Source organism: Cajanus cajan, chromosome 3 (assembly GCF_000230855.2).
Source record: "Cajanus cajan strain Asha chromosome 3, NIPB_CcT2T_4, whole genome shotgun sequence".
In the NCBI taxonomy this organism is placed as follows: Eukaryota; Viridiplantae; Streptophyta; class Magnoliopsida; order Fabales; family Fabaceae; genus Cajanus; species Cajanus cajan.
In genome coordinates, this window is record NC_138519.1 from 75835040 (window position 1) to 75855890 (window position 20851).

Here is a 20851-nt window from a genome sequence, read left to right on the forward strand (position 1 = left end):
AGATTGAAATTTGAAATAGACCAAGCCAAATCAAATCACACTTATATGTGTTTTTTCTTTCAAATGCATAATGTAGGTATATGACATTGACATATAATAAAAGGTATTTTATAAAATTATAAACTATTAAAAGTGTTTTTTATTCTAAATATACGTTATAATATATTTAATTTTAAAGTATTTATAAAATTGTAAGTTATGAAATTAAATTTTAGAATGAAAAAATTGTGAATTATTTATAATATTTGAAAATAATTTATTTTAATTGATAAACTATATATATATATATACATATATATATATATATATGTGAATAAATATTTAATATTATAATTAAAAGTTCATTAAAAAAATATTTTAACTAAAATAATAAGATATAAATTAGTATTAAATGTATTAAGTAACAATTTCATTTACTTTTGCATGTCAGGTACAACTTACATGTGAAATCCATTTTCGATTAAACCATTTTTCTTTCGACAGAAAGTCATTTATATAGTGTGTGGGAATGCTTCGTGTATTTATTATTCTTTTGTTCATGATCTTATAACATCCCTTCGTAAATTGTAATCAGTAACTACAGTATACAATGCAAAGACGATTTTAAAGGAATCAAAAGGAGGGAATAGCTACTTCGCATGTGTTACTTCAGCTAGCAACTCAATATCAGAATCTATCAACGTAGTTAGCATGATTAAATGATGAGAAATCTAGTTCTTAAACCTTTGTTTCATTTTACTGAGAACCAATGCAGAGAATTGAGTTTACATTTAGATAAAAATGATTCTCTTCAATGCTGAATTATTGTATTTTACTTTTTGGTAATTGCATGAGGACATTTTGTCAATAATTCTTAGGCTATTTTGAGCTTAGTTGATCATATAGCATTTGCGTACTCCATTCACCGGATGAATAGACTCCTATAAATGTTGCAATCATGAACATTCACCTTCAGCTAGCCTTTTTCTAATTAATGCAATAATTTTCATTTTTCTTTATTTTCTTTTTGATGATTAGTTTCCAACAATCAGTTTCGTCATAAAAGATATATAGACATGGGCGGTAAAGAAAATGACAATATATTTGCTTGAAAATGTCATGAAAATATTCTGATCATGCGAGGAAATGAATTTCTAGTATATTCAAATTCAAACTATCGGTAGTGATTTGTTTCTTATAAATTAGATAGATCAAGTTGTTATTTATTATAATCTATCGGTATAATTTATTACTTATAGATAAAATAGATCAAATTGTTATGTAATAAGATTTATTTTTACTGATATATGTCTATATAAAATATGAATGTGTTGATCTCTTTTTATCAATAAAAGCAAATTTTATTATATTTATTTATATATAATTTGCTATAAATTTTAATTATATATAATAAATATGTTGGGGATTATACAAATTAAAGTACTAATAAATTATTTAACAAAAAAACTAAAGATATAAAATAAATTAATATATTTAGATTATTCAACAGAATATCTTCTTCTTTTTTGTCATTTTTAGATCTTACAAAAATAATCTCCCAATACCCATTTTATTTATTGGTCATTCCAAAAGTGATCGTAGATTGTAGCATACAATATGAAAAAAGAAATATGATAACCGTCTTGCTAGTTAGTTGTGGTGACCCATTAAGATTATTAAATTTAATGATAATATCAATAATTTATCTCTCTAATTCAGATGAGAAAAGATAATGAGACTCAAGAAAATAATCTTATCTATTAGATTTAAATTTGTTTAACTTTTCTGCCACAGCACAACCTATAAACCCATTGACTATGCACTCACACATCCATTCATTCTAGATCTCTCTTCTTTCTTGGCATTTTTGGTGCATGCATGCATTTCGTTGATAGACCACAAATCCACATACTCGTCCAGCGTTGAAGAAGAAGAAGACATACTCCTTTAGCACCTCAATGTCAAGAAAGTATTCATGGATGCCCCTTATACTTCTTCACGCAAAAAAAATTCTTATCACTTTCTTCTCATCGAGGTGAAGAATATCTCCTTCGACGTTGCTAGAAGGGTATGTGTTTTTGTGATCAATTACTGAAATTAATTAAACATACGCGGTAAAAGCACAACAATTTCAAGAACTACTTCCAGGTGAATTCTTTTTCATTTACTCTCATGATTTTAATTATATTCTTATACAATTTAATTTAATTATAATCTTTAACCACTAATTTATGGAGATCTTTCCATAGATTGTCTTCTCCTTTTTAATACTACTTTTTTTACCCTTTCTTGAGTGATTTCCCTCGATTCATTTGATTTGGCTTTGACATAGCAAGTATATTCACTGAATTATCGTGGTGTAAGTAAACAAGAACACTATAATCTTCTATTTGTACTTTTATTTTATTTTTAATTTCTCTTGGTTACTAATTTGGTTGTTTGTTGTATCATTGTTGTTTGTACAGTAAACTATTGGTCGATATTTGTAACTATTGAAATTGCGTTTAGCTAGGTTGTATTTTAAAAAAAGACTTTAAAATTCTAACGAATTACAAACTTTGAATTTCAATTGCTTTAATGAATTTTCTACATTTTTTATAAAGAAATTAAATTTCTTTATTTTCAAAATTTTAGATAAAGAATTTAATTTTTCTTAATTTTTTAATTTATATTTCCATAAAAATAATCAAATTCTTTATTTTAAGATATTATATTTGAATCAAATAATTAAATTTCTTTTAGGTCAAATTATATTTTTATCTTTTAGCTTATATTTATATGTTAAATTATCTAGTTTATCCTTTATTTCTTAATGTTTAGTCGATTTGATTCTTTTGAAATAATAATTATTTTCATTTTTAAGACATAATTTTAAATTATTTTTTAACTGAATTAAGACTTAAAATTTATTTTGTTAGATTTAATTGTATGAAAATTATTGAAAACAAATGTAATTCAAACTAAAACTATCGTAAACATACAAAAATCACATAAAAAAAAGTCTAGAAAGCAAGTGAAAATTCAAAAAATTTAATTTCACATTATTTTTTAATTGTTCATGGGATAAATTTTGTTGTATAAAATTGTGGACGCAGCTATGAGCAACTTGAAACATCAAACAAACGTTAATAAAATTTCCCTGAAGCGTGTGATAGCACTGACCTTAAGGACTTATCCGCGGGATACGCACAAGCCCTCAGGATACAACAGAGTTATCTCAAGGAATTGAGGAACAAAACTAGTAATTAGAAAATTTGAGCACTCATAAAGAAGGAAGAGAGAAATGAATTTTTGAATGAGAAAATAGTGTGCCGGAGACCTCTATTTATAGAGTCTCAAAAATCCTAAAAAAAAACACGTAATTAATTCGATAATTAAGAAAAATAAATCTGGTAATTAAAGCAAATTAATTTGGTAATTAAAAGAAAATTAATCCAAATTTTAACAGTAAGATATTAATGACAGAATCAAATTTGAATTTGAAATGTGAAAAACTACCATTTTCAAATAAGGTTTCCTTAATAATTTAATATAATCAAAATAAAAATATTTCTGGATCTAATTTTCTTTTGGAATATCATATATATACAACAAATTTTTCACATGATTTTCGTTATGTTTATAATTCTTTTAGATTCAAACATCAATTCAATTTTTATAATTTTCATATAAGTAAATTTAATGTTACAAGCTTCACATCTTGAATCAATTAAAAATTGATTCAAAATCATATCTTAAAATTGAAAAAGATGATTATTTTGAAAGGACAAAATTGATCCAAATATAAAAAATAAATGACCATAATGAAAAAAAAACTTTATTTATTCTTCTTATTTTACTCTTCAAAAAATGCTTACGAAAAAATCTATCTAAACAATTTTTTAACATATTATGATATTAAGAAATAATTAATTTAAAAATTACATGCACCCAAAATATTTTGATGATACTAACATATACAAACTATTATTTTTGATGTTAGGAAATTAATTTGTAGTATATTCAAATTCAAACTATTTGAAGGGTTTTAGTGTTATGTGATGTTATCAATTTTGATCTATGTTATTATTTTATATTTTAATATTAAAGTTATTATATTTTTAATTCAGTCTTTAAATAATTATATTAATTTTTACTTTTAATTTTACGGAGGAGATTCAAATTAAAAAGATTATATCCATGTATGAAGAAATTCTAAGTAAAATGCATGATGAGATTAAACTCAAATCAAAGTCCCAAGTAGGAATGACAACGGGGCGGGGCGGGGCGGGTACGGGTTTCATGATACCCGTCCCCATTCCCGGGACTGAAACCGATACCTGTCCCCGTCCCCGTCCCCATACCCGTCGGGTATGTAAATTTTGTCTCATCCTCGTCCCCGTCGGGTATCGAGTATACCCGTATCCGTACCCGTAAAAAAAGGGCTGGTGCGGTGGCTCCGTGGCTGACTGGCTGGTGCGGTAGGCGGCGGCGCCGTGGGCCTTGGAGAGGGAGACGGCGATGGCCACGCGGGCGAGGTTAGCGTGGCTGCGGTGCACCGCGGCGGCGAAGCGTGAGAGGCAGAGGTCCGAGTATAGCGTGGTGTTGCAACTTGCTCGGATGAAGTCGATATCGCCGGAAGCGTCGGGCGCGGTGGTGACGGCGGTGGCGGATGGGGTGAAATGGGAGAAGGTGAATGTGAATGTGAATGTGAAGAGTAAGAGAGAGAAGCAGAAAGGGGTTGTTGTCTGGACTGCAAATCAGATTTGAAAAATTAAAACCATAACCTAAGTGTTTGCTTGCTCATCGTGACGTTCAGATTTTACAATAATATTTAAAATGTTAATTTTTTTAAAATAATTAAACGGGGATGGGTATTTAACCGGGGACGGGGATGGAGACGGGGACGGGGATGGGGCGGGTAAGTATATACCCGACTCCGTACCCGTACGCGATTTTTTTTATCGGGTTTTACCTATACCCGTACCCGTACCCGGTCAAAGCGGATATTCCCCGTTAAAGTCGGGACGGATTCGAGTATTACCTACGGCTACGGGTTTATTTGCCATCCCTAGTCCCAAGGTGTGATCGAGTTATGCATTGATCATGCACTTCTAACGCACTTCGACAGGCAAAAACTTGGATGTCACCTAATAAAATCATAGAATAAAATAATATTTAACTTGTTCAACACAAAGATTAAATAAATAAAAAATAAGACGATTTCGTTGAAAATAATTTTAGGATTTTGACATTGATTGACAAATTGCATACAACACTCTTTTATTGAAAAATCACATTCTTTGATAAGAAAATTACACTCACACTCCAAATCTCATTGGTCATGAAGAATTGTACAATTTAAACATAAAACACTCTGGTCAAAACTGAAAAAGTGTAAAACACTTTGATCCAAAAACCACCTAAAACCCTCTTTGATTGAAAAATCACATACAACACCTTTGATCAAAAAATAACACTTTCAACAAATCCAACCTTTTTAAACTGATTAATATTTTTTTTATTTTAAAACATTATAAACAGCCAGTTAAACATAAATAATATAAAAATTAAAATAAAAGATAAGAATTATTTAAAATACTAATATAATTTCATTAAATGATATATATTTATTTTATTGGGACATGTCTGAAAAAAATTAGCAAAAGTCCTCGATGTTTGAGAATACATTAGGAACTCGCTAAGAATAAATACTGCAACGGACAGTTTCATATATTATATTAACATACTTGACAATCGGTATTTCTTTGTTTAAAAGAGAGAACAGTTACATTATTATTATTATTATTATTATAACAATCGGTAAACGAGGGGAAGAAATAGAAAGCAATGAACAGTGAAGAATCCTGGGTAGTTAGTTGTACCAACCACCAAGGTTCTCAAGCACAGTGCCAACCATAACAATAGCCCAAATTGAAATTGAAATCGAAATTCTAGGAAAAGGAAAAGAAAATGAAAATCCTACTTAGAAAAGCATAACTGCTCCTCGTTCCATCCGATGGGGAAACAACAATTTGCATGTGAGATTCATTCATTGCTACTCATGGCTTCCAGAGAATGGTTGTGTTTGCAATCATGGAAGTAACCACATATGGGTCCATGTTTGATGCAGGCCTTCTGTCCTCAAAGTATCCCTTCCCTGCTTTCTCTGTGTCCCTCCCAACTCTAATAGAAGCTCCACGGTTTGCAACTCCCTGAAAAATCAATCAAATTATATAAATAAACACCTTACAACTTGGTCTAAACTCTAAAGTCTAAGCAATGAGAAAATTAGTGAAATTTTGGTGTAACAAAATATTTTCTAGTTTCACTTTTGATTACAAAAACGTGGCAAAAAGTAAAGTGAAAGGGAAACATTATCTTCTCAAAGGGTCCCTCCAATGTTAGGTTTCACATAGAAAATAATGCCAAATAGAAGGTGGTTCAAACTACAAAGGAACATGGTATGGTCATTTTATATTGTAGCTTTACCCATAAGAAGGTGTTGATGTCGGCTGTTTCATGTCGTCCTGTCAAACGACGCTCATTGCCTTCTCCGTAAGCAGCAATGTGCTCCTTGTGCTTCTTCCCCAACTTCTCAATGGCTGTCTTGATCACTTCATAGCCACCATCATTTCTCATTGACTTGGTGCTGCAAAATTATTATTATTATTCTCATCGTCATTGTGCACTTGTTAATAAAAGCATAGAGATTAAAATTTAATTTAGCACTTTAGTTCAAGTAATAAAGGTTACCTGTAGTTTGTGTGAGCACCAGCACCATTCCAATCACCCTGGTTTTGTAATAACCCAAATGACAATAGAATTAGCTAAGCTCTCTTCAAAAACTCTCTTCCTAACACTTTATACTATTTGTTGAAATTATAAATTTTTGTGAATCTTACCACTAAATTAGAAGAAAAAAAATTCAAGATTTACAAAATTTGTAATTTCAACCAATAATTAATAGTGTTAGAGAGAGTGTCATTAGCATTCCTCATAAAGAAAAATAAATAAAAGATCCAAGTTTTTCTATGGGGTTGGAAGCGATGTGAGAAAATATTAACCTTAATTGGCTTGGGGTCAAAGGAAAGCACCACACCAGCAATCTCAGTGATCCTCTGATAGTTTACCATAGAAAAAAGAAAGTTAGTTGCAATCATAAGATAGGTGCAGTAACACTAGTCACGTAGCCGTGTGCCACCTACCTCCAAGATGTAACGAGCTACCCACAATTCGTCACCGGCTGAGATACCAACTGCAGGACCCACTTGGAATTCCCACTATATATTTAAAAGTATCAAAACCATGAGTGATATTTAATTGAAAATACATTTTTACCAAACAAAAAATGAAAATAAAGGGTAATCAACGATGATTACGAAAATATGGCATAATGTAGGATGTGTTTGAGACAAAAGTGAGAATTAAATCATTTCAACAATATCGATTATATTTATATGTATAAAAGAAAGGAAACAAAATTTGTTATATATAAAATTAAAAAAAAGTATTTTTAGTATTTATAGGAAGTTTAATTTTGTTTAGATACATAATAAAAAAAAGTACTGTCTTGCATAATAAATCAACTCATAGGTTCCTCAAACATACTCTTATTTATCCAATTTACCTGACCGGGCATCACTTCTCCATTGATTCCACTGATGTTAACGCCAGCATAGAGACAGGCTTTGTAATGTGCGTCAACAATGTCACGGCCAAAAGCCTTATCAGCACCAACACCACAATAGTATGGCCCCTGTTGAACAAATAAAATACATTGTGATTCCAAAATAAAAGTAGAGCACGTGTATAAGAAAAGGAAACAGTATCATTCCCTACAAAAGTCACTCATAAATTGGCTTATTCATCTTCCATAAAAAATTACGGTTCCAACAAATTTTAAAAAGGGTTAAGGATATGTTTTGATACTGCTAAGTGATTAGTGTCATGTAGATCCCCCATGTGTGTAAATTGATAATTCGAGTTAATATGTGAAATGGCCAATGTTTTTTATTGTTAAAAAATTATTAGAATAACGACAATAAAATTTAAACTTCAAATATTATATAAACTACTCCAATTCTTCCATCACTAGACCGAATCTAGTGACTTTGTGAAATGCACAATATAAGTTTTCATGCGTAAAGTAACTATACTAAAATTTAACACATCAACGAAAGAGAGTATTCACCTGAGGTCCAGGGAAACCACCAACAGGCCACCCAAGAGGCCAGTGGACCTCTTTCTTCAACAAGGTGTATTCCTGCTCAATACCATACCTAACCAAAAACCATGCAAGAGTTGGTCAGAGGAAAAGAAAACTAGCGGCAAATGGTTACTACAAACAGCAATGAAACAAAAATTGATACCAGGGCTCTTCAGCAACAACTTCAGGGTGGCTGAATATCTTAGCAGCATCGTGCCTCTTGTTAGTGGGAATTGGTTCTCCAGCAGGAGTGTAAGCATCACAGATAACCTGGAGTGAATTGCAGATGAAAAACAATGTTACACCATGGAAACAAGGTCAACTACATACATTTGGTAAGTAATTTAATAATTTTAAGCTGTTATTATCTAAACGATTTAATGTAGCAACAAATCATTTTGGGTATGCAAATTGTTGGATATAATAGTTAATTTAAAAGAAATGAGTAATTTCTAGATCGTTGGCAACATAAAAATCTTAGTAATGTTGCTCCTCGCAAGACTTTTTTCTTTTAAATGGATGTAGAAAGGTAAAACTTAAAAGAGATTTAAGAGAATAAATTGTATCCCAATTTTTACCACTTTTCTAACACTAAGCACCCAGCGATACAAGACATCAGATTTTGAAGAAGAAACACCGTACCAAATAGAGAGAGATTAAGAAACTCAACAATTATGTATTTTGTAAATAAATAAAAAATTCGTTTTAATGAAAATGTTGTAAAAAAAATTGTCCCAAAAAGAAACATCGTGGATCTGTCACTGGGTGCATCAAAATTGAACTTATTAGCAAAACCAAGTTGTAAAGGCAAAAAGAAACTCACCAAGATATTGTTGCCCCTTCTGAATGGATCCCGGAAAATGGCTTGTGGACTATATTGAATAAAGCCCAAATCAGTAAAGAATGGAATATCAATAAAATGGAATCAAAAGTTTACAAATATGTATTGATTAAGGAAAAAGATGATTAAATAAAATATAAAATAAACATACTATATAATCACTTCACTGTCTTCTCCAGGAGCTTGACCTGTGCTGGAACCATCATAATTCCACTTGGGCAGCTCTGAAGGGTCGCTAACTGGTCCTGGGAGAGTCTATATGCCAAAACCATTTTACATTTAGTTAAACAGAAAACACAACAAACGCACCCTTTTTTTTTCTTTCAATTTTTTATTTTTCTACAAAAGTGAATTACCCTTGCTTTGCTCCTTAGGTCCATTCCTGATCCACCGATCCTACCATAATGAAAAATAAAAGTTAGAATTTATGAAAAGGGAAAATCTTAACCCCCAAAAAAGGTACTACAGGAAGTTGTTGTCGTTCGGGAGTGAATATCCAGGTTAATTTAGATTGTATTGTGTAAAAGAAAGAAACTAAGTAACAAGCAACAAACAAAGAAACAGAGAAGAAAAAAAAACTCTTCCTTTTTAAAATCATTTCCAAACAAACAAGCAAACTCATCTTTGAAGTGATCAAATACTATAAAAAAACAAGCCTGCATAATCACCAAAAGACAGAGCCAAAACAGAGGAAACACTTAGATTCAACCCCCAAAACAAACCAATACTCAGAGAGGGGCTGAAAAATAGAGAGAGAATAAAATACATAACAAAAAGGGCAAAAAAATGGAACAGAGCAAGAGAGTAATAAAAAATAATAAAATAATAAATAAAAAAGAAAAACAGGGGAAATAATAGGAGGAAAAAAATTCATTCTTGCAATACTAAAGTGAATGATATATGATGAACTCAGAACCCCGGGATCAAAATTTTATAGGGTGTTTTTGAAGGAGTGTAACAAAAATAAGTAGCAGAGTGATGGATCATGTATAAGATTGATGAAAATTAACCACAGCCATCATTTGATCCAAGAAAAACGTTCCTGCACACGTAAAATCATGCATACACTAACAGACAGACGCAAAAACATTTCCCATATTGTGATGTCTGCTGTTATTGATACGTAAGGAACAATAACAAGAAGGAAAGACTGTGAGTGCGAGAAACTAACCATATGTACTCTGCGATCACCTTCTCGGTGGTGTCGGAGAGGTTAAGGTTGATGAGATCTGAGAGCAACGACATGTCGAAAATGAAGAACAAGACCCTTCACCGGAGCAACCTCTCTCACTCTTTCTTCTTTGAATCCTCAGATTCAATTCAAAGCGTAGTAGACGTGAGCAGAGCTAGGCCTGCGTCTGGATTTTATAGTCCCTTACACATTGGAATTGACTTCAACAATAATAGGTTTTTGTTTTTCTAATCAATTCATCCTTTAATCTAACCATATTAAATATTAATATTTTTTTTTATTAAAATTATAATAATGCCCCCAGAATTCCTGCATTCTTTTTTAACTTCAACACTAGTGCTTCATCCATTAATCATTTTAATCTTTACTTATTTTAGCTTTATTTGATCAAATAATTCTTTTTTTTTTAAATGGTTCTTTTAATGTGTTTAAATAATCATTTAATTACATAACATAGTCTGAACACTCATTAAAATAATGGATTTGAAAAGATTAATAATAATAAGGTGCCATTATAGAAAATAATTACAATATTTTCCAATAACCTATGTGAGAAATTTTTAACGCGGTGTTTTTATATAATAATATAATATATATATATATATATATATATATATATATTTAGTGGGTGAAATCTTAATATTCATGGTCGAGAGATAAGACTACTTTTTTAACATTTAAGAGCATCTAACCTTAAAAATGTATTTTATTTTATTAAGGATTGATCACATTTAATCAGCTAGTAAGTCACTTAATACAAGTTTACTCGAACAGTAAGATTTTAAGTAACGGTTAAGGATATCATATTTTGTTATTTTGTTATTTATATTTTTTTTATGTACTGAACTTTGCATCCAAATAATTTTTATGTGAAGCAGCTATATCTTATATAAGATATGTGCTTAAAATTATGCAACTAATGACGTCATCTAGATTGACTCCAATTAAAAAAATAAATAAATATGGTATCTTAAATTAAGATTACTTAAGATACAGCTATTGTAAATGCTCTAAAATTTATATAAAAAAAAACTAACATTTTCAAACGAATATTTTATTATAATTATGAACTTTTAGAAATCAATTTTTTAATAATGTACTTTTATTTAATAATTATATTGTTGATATAAAATATCTGTTAACTTAATTAATCTTTATTAAAAACTTGATTTGATATTTTGAATAAAACTTCTACTTTTAATTAAATTTTAAAACATATATTTTTAGACTCTCAAATTTAAAATAAATATATTTTTGATCTCTTAAATTTAAAATTATTTTTTAATCTTTAAATTTTTTTAAAATTTTGTTTTAGCTCTTCAAGTCACTAATAACATATTTTTAAAAAAATAAATTGAGACAGAAATATTTTAACTAATAAAGACACTAATAAATAAATTTTATGCAATAATATTTGACAATTTTTTAAAACTTGAATATAAAGACTAAAATAAAATTTTAAAAATTATAAGATCAAAAAGAGTCAAAAGATCAATTTTAAATTTGAGAGACTAAAAAAAATGTCTCAAATTTGAGAAACTAAAAATATATTTAATTTTTATATTTATTTATAAAATATTTAACTCATCTAAAATGAAAATATTTAACTTTAGATAATAAAATATAATAATAACGATTGATTAAAAATTAATATTAGATATTATAATTTTTACATCGAAAATTATAATAAAATCAAATATATATATATATATATATAATAATATTTATAATTATTTATAATATTTGTCTTTAATTTCTTAATTAATAATCATTATTATATTTTATCTTCTAAAATACACTATTTATTTTAGAGAAGTCAAATCCATTTATAAAATTTAACCTTAGAAATATTATTTAAGAATTCGAATTAATTTTCACTTGAATTCTTGATATTTTAATCACATTATAAACAGTAATGAATTAATAACAATGATAAGCATGATGTTAGGTGGAATTGTTAAATAATAAAAAAATGATAATAAATTGCCAATTTGGCAGGTCCGTTTTAAAAATGTGTTTGGAATGGTATGGGGAAAGAATCTAAATCGGTGGGGACCATGAGTACTCCTTCACCGGCTAACTGATGGACTGGTTTCAGCTTTATACCAGTAACAAATAAATAAATAAATATTTAAAAATACATAAACAAAGAAAAAAAAACTATATAAAAATAAATACCATAGACGTTTATAAAAAGAAACATCACTTTAATTAATAATTAACTAAATCAGTGACATGTACGATGTACGAATAACTTTTTAATTAATTCAATAATAATATAATATTATTAAAATAAGATTAATATAAGATTTTAATATATATATATATAATAATAATAATAATTACTCAATATATAAATGTTATATAATATATTAATGATAATGTGTATATTACATTACAACTTGAGTCTTCACCATAATCCACGGATAATAAACTTAATTAACTATTAAAGAAAAGAGAACAAATACTTCTAATAAAGAAGACAAATTAAACTAAAGTCTATGAGTAAATTACATACTATTTTGAAAATTTCAAAAAGATGAAATGAAAGAAAAATAATAAAAATCATATTTTATAGAAATAAAATAATGATTTCAAAAAATAAACTTTAAATTTACCTCTGTCACAAAGAATAATACATATGGGAGAGTACAAAAATCTACCAATGGAAATGAACAAAAAAAATTGTTAACACAAACCCAAAAACTAAAGAAAAAATATTGAATTGTTGGAGAAATAAAATAGGTTTTATAGTAATAGTTTTAGGTAAAGAGAAAATATAAGTAGAAAGTAATACTTACAAATTTTGTCTTAATCATGCAGGTCTCTTTGAGATACCATATCTCATTACTATGAATCTACCATTAATAGAGAAAAATATTCAAATATTTATGAGGGATTTAAATTTCACAAAGAGAAATGAAAGAAATAAGTTAAAAAAAATGGTGAGAGTAAGAAAGGAGAAATTTGATGATAAAAGAAAAAAAAATCATATTTAATTTTAGAATTGATTCTTAGAAACCAAGTATATTATATAAAACAGGAAATATTATGTATTTATGTGTATTATATATGAAGAGTTGTTTGTTGTTATTAAATAGATAATAAATAAATTTATTTGGAAAGAAATTATATTTTAAAAGTTGTTCATTTTTTATTACTTACATTTATATTAAAATTGTCTATAATTAATAAATTAATGTCTCATTGTGCTACTTTTTATAATATTATTTAGGTTAAATTATATTTTTTAATCATTTATCTTTTTTTTTTACATTCATTTTAATCTTTTATCTTTTAAAATATTTATTTTTATTCTTTATCTTCTAGATTTAGATCAATTTGATCCTTGTAAAACCTTCTTTACTAATGTAGGACTTAAAACTCATCTCATAAGATTTACATATATGAAAACTATTGAATGTAGTTGAAGTTCAAACAAAAACGTGTTATAAACATAGTGAAAATAAAAATTTCAAAAGACATAATTTCATATTATTTTTTAGTTACTTATGAGATATATATTTTCACAATTTTCATTATATTTAACCCCCTTTTGGATTTGAATATCAATTGTATTTCATAGTTTTCATTTAAGTGAATCTAATGTTACAAATTTCACATTTTGAATCAGTCAAAAGTTAATTCAAAATTATCTCACAAAAATAAAAAAGATTATTGTTTTAAAAGAAAAATTGATTCAAATATAAAAAATAAAAGACCAAAATAAATATTTTAACATATAAAGAATCAAAATGAATCTAAAAAGTAAGATAAAAAATCACAAAAATTTTAACTCCTTATCTAATTTGATTTTTCTATCATGATTGTAACGACCCGGCTGGTCACTACACACAGCACAGCACACTAGAAACACCGTACAGAAAAGAACAACTGTATACATATAGAGTCTATAATATACATATACATGATCCGATCTGAAACAGAGTTAAAGTGTACCAAATATACAATCATATGCTACTATCCCAAGTAGCTCAACAACAAAAAGAATCACAAAAGAGATCAGCTCCACCGGTCTGCTGAAGACTCACCACAAGACTCCCACCTATTCCTGCTCTGCTCCCATACATAGTATGATCATTGCAGTTCAAACATCATGGAAACAACAAATGGTAAGCTAGTGTAATTAAAATCAACATACAAATATATATATATCAATATGATAAACAACCGCTACAACTATCAGCACACCTGTACAGCTTATACCACTCACAACACGTAACAATATCAGCACCGTAATGCGGCAATATCAGCACTGCTTAGCAGCAATAACAACACCACTCAAGTGGCGATAACAGCACCGCAAAGCGGCAACAACAGCACCGACTTAGCGGCTATAACAACACCACAATAGTGGCTAACAGCACCGACATAGCGGCTATAACAGCACCACAATAGTGGCTAAACACAGCATACAGCTCAGCAATAAACAGCACACCAAAACAGCTAAGTAGTATTCAACACAGCTTACTACTCACAACTCAGCTTATCATTCTAGAGCACAGCCATATTATAAATCAGCATTTAAAATCATCAATAACAGCCCAGCTCAGCATAGGGATATACATCTATTACAGCTTAACATCATTTTTTAGCATTTACACCTAGTCAGCACAACATATTTATCAATTACATCTCAGCTCAGCAATTAGAGCATAATTCAACAACTATCAGCATATCATTCAGCTCGACTCAAACAATAAGGTTCAGCATTAGCATCACACAGCATAACACAACCTTTCATCACACAACATTGGCAATGTTAATCAGCATAAAACCATATTATCAGCAAATTCAGCATATAACTTCACATCCTCATACGCGCCCGGCGCACTCATGGTCGCGCCCGGCGTGGCACAACCAGAGGGCTCCAGGGCCAGCGCGCCCGCCGCAAGCGTGACTGCGCCCGGCGAGACTTAGACAGAGAGTCCGAAGGTCTCTCGCGCCTGGCGCAATACCCAATTGCGCCCAGCGCAGGCCAGGCAGAGACTCCAAGGAGTCTCACACGCCCGGCGTGCCCCAACCCGCGCCCAGCGCAGGCAAGGCAGAGACCTCCCTTGGTCTCGCGCCTAGTGCAAATCAAATTGCGCCCAGCGCCCTCGAGGCAGAGACTCCCAAGGAGTCTCACACCCAGCGCGACAAGGGCCGCGCTCAGCGCAGCACATCAATATCATCATTCAGCTCAATAACATTCATCATTAACAGCTCAGCTCAATAACATTCATCATTAACAGCTTAAAACAGCATGATCAACAACTTCACAACGTACAACATGTTCAACACATAATACGACCCAACCATCTTGTTTACAACTCATCTATCTTGTCAAATTACTCACCCAAACAACATCAATACACCTAAGCACCTAAAACAACTTTCAACTTAACCAAATCACTAAAAGTGAAATGGTAGCCTTCACAGAAAACAGCGCATCAGGAGTTATACTACTCCTACCATACTCATCCTTATCTCATATGAAAGATAAGAAGATTTCTTACAACTCTCATGAATACACCAAGTCCTGATTCCTTCATCTACCTTGTTAAAAATTCTAAAAACCGCAACAGCTAAAAGTAATGCGAGCAGCTTGACCCCTCTTCACTAAAACAACCATATCTAGAGTTCGAAAACTCCTTTTTGAGTGATTCCGGCGCCATTGGAAAGCTAACCTCCAAGGCTACAACTTTTATGAAGACTATAAAGTCAAATTCTGAAAATAAAATGCAAGACCGGCGCGTTAAAAGAGCGCCCGACGCCATTCTCAACCAGAGACCTACAGATGTCTATTGCACCCGGCGCGGTTCTCCCCACGCCCGACGCTATTCACCCAGGGATTCCCATTTCAAATCGCGCCCGGCGCGAAGGACTGCGCCCGGCGCAAATTCAATTAGGAACCCTTACCTACTTCAAAAATTTCATCAATCCTGCACAAATCAAGTCATCCAAACACATGCAATCGGTTCAAAACTCCACATTTTCATCCAACAGCTCAAAAATCCCAGCTTTTTACACATGCAACATCAAACAAAGAAAAATCTCCGAATTTTCATCAAAACCCCGAAACCCCGGAAAAATCCATTTTCATCAATCTCAGCCATCAATCCGCAACAATCAGCCATCATGTGAGTTTCTAGCTCACTCCCAACAATCAATCACAACCAAAACTAACTTCCCTTACCTCGGTACGAAGAATCCGAGCTCTGGGAAGAATAAGAAGCTTAAACGAAGAAGAGGGCTCAACAGAGAAGAGAATGGAGAAGGAATTCGTCTTCTGGCTAGCTCCACACGGCTTGCGTTTGAGAGTTTGAATCTCTAGGAGTCCACAAATTCAGCTATAGAGAGGAATGAAGTTTGAGAGTGTAAGGGTAAAGGGAGAAAACCAAGTGAAGGAGATGAGAGAATGAAAGAAAGGCAGCGGGTCTCACAATGATTACTTATAAATTAAATATTAACATTTTAAAATAAATTATCAATCAATAAATAAAAGTTGTACTATAATATAAATTATTTATCATAAATTTAAAATATAATTTATATATTTAAAAATATATATTTATGATAATTTTAAATATAATTTATATATTTAAATATAATATTTTTATATAATCTATTATAAATTTTAATTATATAATAAATATATTTATGCATTCCATGAGTTGAAATATTCCTTAGAAAGTAAAAATGTAACTAAAAATATTAAAAATAAAATAAACAATTTAATAAAGTTTTGAAAAGGTGTGAATTTTTTATAAGATTAAAGTATTATTAATATTATTAAAAACTATAAAAATAAAAAACCAGATGAATGTTTTTAAAAATATTAATTAATATGGTAAAGGCTATTATAAAAAAATTATAAGTATGACTATGGTATGACTAAATGTTGACTTCTATTTATTATTTGAAAAATGACATAGAATACTAAGCAGACTATATCTTTTAAAAATATTAATTCATTTGACTACACTCTAATCAGTGAATATTTAATATTTTCCTGCTTTGAATATAAGTAATAAAAAAATAATTTATATTAATTAAAAAAAATATTTACATTATTTAATTTTATTAATCACTTTTTAAACATGACTTATTTTTAAAATTATTTTTTCTTGAAACTTGATATAAAAATAAAATATTATGGAGATGAAAATATTAAATAGAATAATATTAATTGATATTTTATTATATTTGAAACCAACAATTATGTCTAAGAAAGTACTATTTTTTATTTTTCAAGATTTTATATAAAAAAACCAATGGATTATTTTAGATGTGTTCAAGGGTTGATTGAATTAAATTTGAGTGAATATTCAATTTAGATCAATTAAATTTAATTGGTTCGGATTTCATAATTTTTTTGTTTAACTCAAACAAAACTAATTTAATTGGTTCAGGTCATCGGATATCCAATGAGTTTTTAAAAAAAAATACAAAAATATTTTTTTTCTTAAAGTAAATAGATTTTTTAACATTAACTAAGTTGATATATTGTCATAAAAATAAATTAATTAATTGATTTGTAATATAGTTTTTTTTTTCTTAATCTACATAAGGATTTCAAATACACTATAAAGTGTGAAAATGATGTAACGTAGTAGGTTAGGTGATTCTGTAGCCAGAACGGGTCGTTCCCAAACTAGAATGGGCCATTCCAAATTACTGAATTGATTTATAAATTGTAGTTAATAACGGGCCGTTCTAGAGGGAGAACGGGTTGTTCCAAACCCCAAAACGTGCTGTTCCGGATTCGAAACAGGCCGTTGTGACCACTCCTGAACTAATATAAATAGGGGTTGGGTGGTTGAGGAGAAAATGAGGTTTTTAGAGAGAAGTTTTAGAGAGAAGGACTCTAGGTCTGTGAGCTCCTTTCTCTCCTAAATTTCTTTGTATGATTCTTTTTCTCCTCTAGATCACTAATGTCTTCTGTCTTTTCTTGAAATTCAAATTAGGAAGCTTGCTTTGGGAGGATTGAAGTTTCGGGTTGAGCTTCGGAAGATAATTCTACTTCTTCTCAGTTATTGGCTATTTTTAGCCAATCTTCAGGTGAGGGAAGCTAGAATGTAGGTTATTTAATTTCAGGAGAATTAGGGAAGCTTTATGTATGGTGTTCTTTTATTGAAATAGTTGAGTTGTTGGGTGCTTAAGTTGATTTATGCTATTTATGTGTAAGTTGACATGATAGATGAATTTTAAATATGTTGTATATTTCTGAAGTTATTTATAAAGTTGTTAAGTTGCATTAAGTTGATATTGTAATGATTATAGTTGTTTAATTAAGTTGTTTGCATGTTGTTAAAATTATTAAAGTTGCATAGTTGTATGATTGAATAAGAAGTTGTCAAGCTGGTATATAATGTCTATTGTTGTTAAGTTGTATATTGCTGTAAAGTTGTTAAGATGTTTATTGCTGAAAAGTTGTATGTTATTTAAGTTGTTAAGCTGATTAAGCTGTGATGATGAGTTGTTGATCACTAGGACTAGGAGAGATGTTTTCGAAGTTGCTCATCCCATTATGTGGATTGAGATAGTTGTGGTGCTCTGAGAACCCAATTTGTTGAAAAACCCTCCTTGTGAAGTTGTCCCTTGGAGTGGACGTTGTGTTGTTCTCCTCTAGGACTTATTTGATCCCGTGTGTGGGCAAGGTCGAGGCACACGTGTACAAAGCGACCACGGTATAGGGGCCAGGCCGAGCTATACCGATTACAAGTGGCCAGATGTTTATTGTTGTAAAGTTGTTATGGTGTCTATTGTTGTAAAGTTGAAAAGTTGGGGACATATGGTGAAGATATATGTCCTATGTTGAGATACATAGTATTAAGGTGATAAGCTGAAAGTTGTTTTAAAGTTAAATCCCTTAGTACTGTGTGGGCGACATGGAAATAGTCGATCCATGACATGGTTGAATGACCAATTTGAGTAAGGTATCTAGTTAGAGGTGTAGTCTTTGACTAGGTACTAGAGGGTGCGTGGTACTTGGAGGACAATGGGTGGGCTAACTCCACATGTGGATTGGTGATGCTAGCCAAGGCCATGGTAGGCTCATACCCAAACCCTTCTGTCCTGACAGTAGTACTGGATCTCCGAGTATAAGTGGCACACCTGAGTAATTGACTATTATTGTCTATACCTGGTTCTCTTCGGAGTTCCTAACGTTGTTCTATACCTGACCTGGTTGAGATAGGTCAAACGCTGGATTCGGTAGGGTTTATGCCACCTAGACTGCTCAACCTTAGTTGTTGGAGATCTCAAGTTGTACATGCGTGACGACGCATTAAATATTAAGTTGTATATTGTTGTTGTTGTTGTTGTTGTATTAAAGTTGTTTCTAAGTTGTATGAATGAGTTGGGTTTTCATGTTGAGTTGTATGGTTGTTTGTATTAATATATGTCATGAGATACATTTATTACATGATTGTTAATATGATGAAGTGTGTGGTGTTTAGCTTCATGATTGATGGATTGTATGTTATACATGAGTAGTATTGGATAGAGTATGGTGTGACTCTATGAACATGATTGATAGTTGGATGATTGTGTGGTATAGACTATTGTCTGTACTTGTATGATTGATTTTTAAACTCTAACTTACCCTTTTGTTTCCATGTGGTGGAACTGCGATGATCATACTTGGTATGGGAGCAGGTCCGGGCTAGCTTGGAGTTGAGGTGTCCGCTGTGAGACGGGGAGTTTTGATCCTCGTGTTAGAATTATCATTTTGGATAGCGGTTTTGTCTGTGCTTGATCGGCACTAAGAAATATTATTTTTGGGATGACTGTACTTATATGGAGTTTTATTTTATAACCAGAAACTTAACTATTTTTATTTTTATTTGTACATGTATGTATGAGTTATCCAACTTAATATTTTTCTTATTTTCACTAACACTAGTGCGATTCCACTAAGTGCAGAGATCATGGCGGGTCGTTACAAATGACACTCAATATATTGTAATATAGTTCATCTTAATTTCTTTAAATATTTGAGAAAAAAATGGAAAATCCACATATTATATACAAAAAATCTTTAAAATAATCAAAATGGTATATACATATTATTTGTTAACAAAAAAATAATAATATAAATTAATTTGCTTGATTCGAGTTATTTTAAATTTTAAATGTGTAAATCTAATACCTAAATTAATCAATATCATATTCAATTGGTTTGGTTCGAGTTGAACTCAAAAAAGAAAAAAAAAACTAATTTAATTGGTTCATTTTAGATTTTTAGATTTGTTAAATTGATTTGATCCAATGAATATTCCTTATAACGACACCTATGGTCCCTACATTTAACGGAATTAAGCAATTAGTAGCGAAAAATAACTACAACTACCTATGATTAATATGAGTTAATCACCTATACACTGCTAGTGTAAAGTTTTTTACACTAACAACTAATTATATCTTTTAATTGTGCCATGTAACTAAAAACACATTTACTTTTAACAGTGACACGACACAATTAAAAGATATAATTGGTTGCTAATATAAAAAAAATTTACATTAACAATATATAGGTGATTAATTCTTAATATATTCACGCTACCTAAATATATGTATACATATACATGAGAATAAAATAATTGGGAATAATAAAACATCTAATTTGATATATATATATATATAT

General features: G+C 30.2%; 1 protein-coding gene and 1 long non-coding RNA gene across 2 annotated transcripts; one reads left to right on the forward strand and one right to left on the reverse strand.

The window, feature by feature from the left end:
- Nucleotides 1-5721: 5721 nt before the first annotated feature.
- On the reverse strand, nt 5722-10391 carry LOC109809496 (glutamine synthetase nodule isozyme). The gene is made up of 12 exons (XM_020372865.3): nt 10180-10391; nt 9365-9404; nt 9160-9263; nt 8991-9039; nt 8331-8437; nt 8153-8240; nt 7589-7717; nt 7167-7241; nt 7026-7079; nt 6715-6752; nt 6451-6610; nt 5722-6173 (listed from the first exon to the last, which is right to left on the reverse strand). Exons 1-12 carry the CDS (start codon nt 10251-10253, stop codon nt 6021-6023), a joined length of 1071 nt encoding a protein of 356 aa, XP_020228454.1. The 5' UTR covers nt 10254-10391; the 3' UTR covers nt 5722-6020.
- Nucleotides 8372-20629, forward strand: LOC145955906 (uncharacterized). Its single transcript, XR_014432681.1, has 3 exons — nt 8372-8502; nt 18171-18264; nt 19864-20629. It is a non-coding gene; the product is annotated as an uncharacterized LOC145955906 (long non-coding RNA).
- Nucleotides 20630-20851: the final 222 nt, after the last annotated feature.